At 35.4% G+C, this 2,978-nt stretch overlaps 1 protein-coding gene across 1 annotated transcript; it reads left to right on the top strand.

The window, feature by feature from the left end:
- Positions 1-1,603: 1,603 nt before the first annotated feature.
- On the top strand, positions 1,604-2,116 carry LOC149153117 (protein EXECUTER 2, chloroplastic-like). Its single transcript, XM_089443707.1, has one exon. The coding sequence runs from the start codon at positions 1,604-1,606 to the stop codon at positions 2,114-2,116; it is 513 nt and encodes a 170-aa protein (XP_089299833.1).
- The last annotated feature ends 862 nt before the right edge of the window (positions 2,117-2,978 follow it).

The following is a 2,978-nucleotide window of genomic DNA, read 5'->3' as shown; positions in this document are numbered from 1 at the left end:
ACAAGACGGGCTTAAATTTCCAAGGAGGAAATGATAGGAGAAAAGCTTTGCCAAAAATTGAAAATGATCCTTTCACTATTCTTTCCCAAGGGATTAAGCCAGTTGTTTATATAAACACTTCAGTTAATATTATTGTATAGCACTTCAATTAATATTGTCTTCTCAGTGTCAAGATTAGAATAGAGAACAACCATTTTTTCTATATACAACCATGATTACAAATATCCCAAAGCTTCTATGGAAAACTTGTAGACCAGAGGTTATAAAAGGCCAATGAGGTTTGAGGACTTCTAAAAGCACAAGTGCAGGAATTTGTTTATTACCTTGGAAGCTCAAGTTGGGTAGGACCAATAGGACTCACATCACCTTCCATGACATATATTATAGAATCTTCAAAGCTAAACCAGTTGTCCCTAATTTTGCTACATGAAATTGTTAAACTACTGACATGTCCAAAGATAATTTTGCAGCAGCTATCGATTCTAAAAACACAAATTATTTATCAGAATAATGATCATTTTACCAATATGTCACAATAAGTTGCAATAAATAGCTATGGTAGAATCAGTTGAAGAGAAGGCACACAATTTTCTTTCGAACCTCTGAACTTACTCTGAGACAACAGAAATATGCAACATTTGATCAAACTTTGTTGTATCTAATACAAACAGAAGTTTGAAACAAAATTCCATGCTAAAAAGGTTTTGATCAACTCTAGTCTAACTTAGTTGCCTATAAAACGCAAGATTTAGTCCAACTTAGTTGCCTCTAATTCAAGCAGAAGTTGAAAACATAATTCTGAGCTAATAGATTCTGACAACTCTAATTTAATTTTGTTGTAGCTGTAAAATAGACCCCTATAGCCTTCCCACTCATTGTTTTAGTCTTTGGAAACCTACACAAGGCACCCTACAGCCCACAGTTTTGCTACAGCAAGAGCTCCAAACTTTGTTCAAGGGTTAACACCCTTTTCTCCACCTGCGCTAGTCTCTGTGCACCTGCAACTTGAAGAGAAGGCCCTACAATAGGCCTCTTAGCCTTCAAACAGTCCTCCATGCAATGTTGCATTTGTGGCCTTGAAACCTTACCTCAAACCTGTTATCACATATAGATTTCTGTTAAAAATTATTTATATGGGAAAAAAAAATTGTGTTTAAGGTTGTAGTTTCTCTGAAGATTTTATACAGTATTATTATTATGATGGTTTGCAAATCTCCAATTATCTCCCAAGTCTACTAGTTCTCAGCCACACTCCAAATCACAACATAGATCATCAAAGAAACTACTGCTTCTTTTTACCTCTCATGGTTTAGTTTATCCTATTAACTGCAACCCAATCAAACTCTTACGTTGGGTGGGCTCTGTTGTTTCCACAATTCTAGGCTTCTGAACCAGATTCGAGGTGTTGTGAAGAAATTATATGGTGAAAGGAAGATTTCAACTGTATTCAGAGGAAATAGGAGGCTAAATCCAGGCATTACACATTATTGAGAAATATTCCACTTCTTCAAATTGGGCTAATTTCATTTCAGGGAACTATTCATGCACTTCAGATCCTATATTGGTGCCATCACATGATCATCATACTCTAGGTTTACAAGGAATGATTAAACATGACATTGGATGGTGGGTTGGTTTGGCAGAGGGTGAAAATGATCCATATGGAAGAACCATCCATATTGATTCTCAACATGAGAGATTTGTTGCCAAGAGTTACAATGCAAGGCATCTGGTTGCAGGAGCTCTAGGCGTTCCTTTGTTTGAAATTTTCGTAACAAAAGATAGTGATCAGAAATACAAGGAGAAGGTGGTCTACTTCACGTCTACTTGCAGCAGAATGGACAATCTACAGATGCTTCCTTTTAAGTATCACCTAAAGCAATTGAAGACTCAGATACTGCCACAGAAAAATTATGATGCAGATGTGGGAGATGAGGGATTGAGACGAGTTCTTAAATATCTTAAAGATGGGATGCCTAGCCTAAAATTCAAGGTGTTGAAAGTTGTGACTCTAGAACATGAAAACACAGATATAATCTCAGGGGTTTTTGAGCAGTTAATCCAGGATGTCAATAAAGAGAAGGATGATGAAACTTTGAATGAGATGACTTGGTAAAGAGAAGGGTTTTCAAATTAGTGAGAGTGGTTTGGGAAACCATTTATTTTTCAATTATATAGAATTGAGACAGATTCTAAGAGATTTTAGTTTGAATGGTTTGGTTAACAATTTGTTTTCTAATTATATAAAATTAAACTTTCAATTTTTTGTAACTGTCCATTACTGATATTTATTTTAACTGTATGTTAATGATATTTATGGAATAATTGTTCCTAATGTAATAGTTGCAGCTGATAATGATTCTCCATCAATCTACATCACTATTAAAAAAGGGAAAAAGACTAGCTGTTTTACCTCCCGAGTAGCCAAGAAAGACTAATACAAAACACCTGTATTTCCAATGCATTCGAAGCTATAATCCACACCTCCTTGTGTCTTCTCTGCTATTACCTGACATAAATATAACTTTCTCCTTATCGTGAACCAGAGATAAATCTGTGAACATTTTATTAAGCAAAAAAGCATTTAACTTACCTCTTGAATGGGCTTTTCATGGTCTTTTGGATTAATGCATTCAGTCACGCCCAAGGCTTTCGCTGCATTGGAAATGAAGTTAATTGGTGAGTTTCTACTTAATTCCCTGGTCTCAGTTATGATGATATTCAGTTTAGTTGGTTCTACATAATTAGGACTCAGAAAATGTATGGTTGTCTGATCTTCATAGGAGAATCCATTTTACCTTTGATGAACTTGCTTGAATTTGTGTCAATACCAATTATCTTGGAGGCACCTCTCATTCTTGCACCCACTGTGACCTACAAAGTGCCCATGAAAACATAATGAGTACACTTTATAGAATATCATGAAATCTGAAATCATTTGTAGAGAATATCACATAAAACTGAACTAGTGTCAGGAC

This window comes from Pinus tabuliformis, chromosome 9 (assembly GCF_031772625.1).
Source record: "Pinus tabuliformis cultivar Carrire ecotype Pingquan chromosome 9, CPIR1, whole genome shotgun sequence".
NCBI lineage: Eukaryota > Viridiplantae > Streptophyta > Pinopsida > Pinales > Pinaceae > Pinus > Pinus tabuliformis.
The sequence above is the reverse complement of the archived record's forward strand: the minus strand, read 5'-3'. Positions and strand labels throughout refer to the sequence as shown.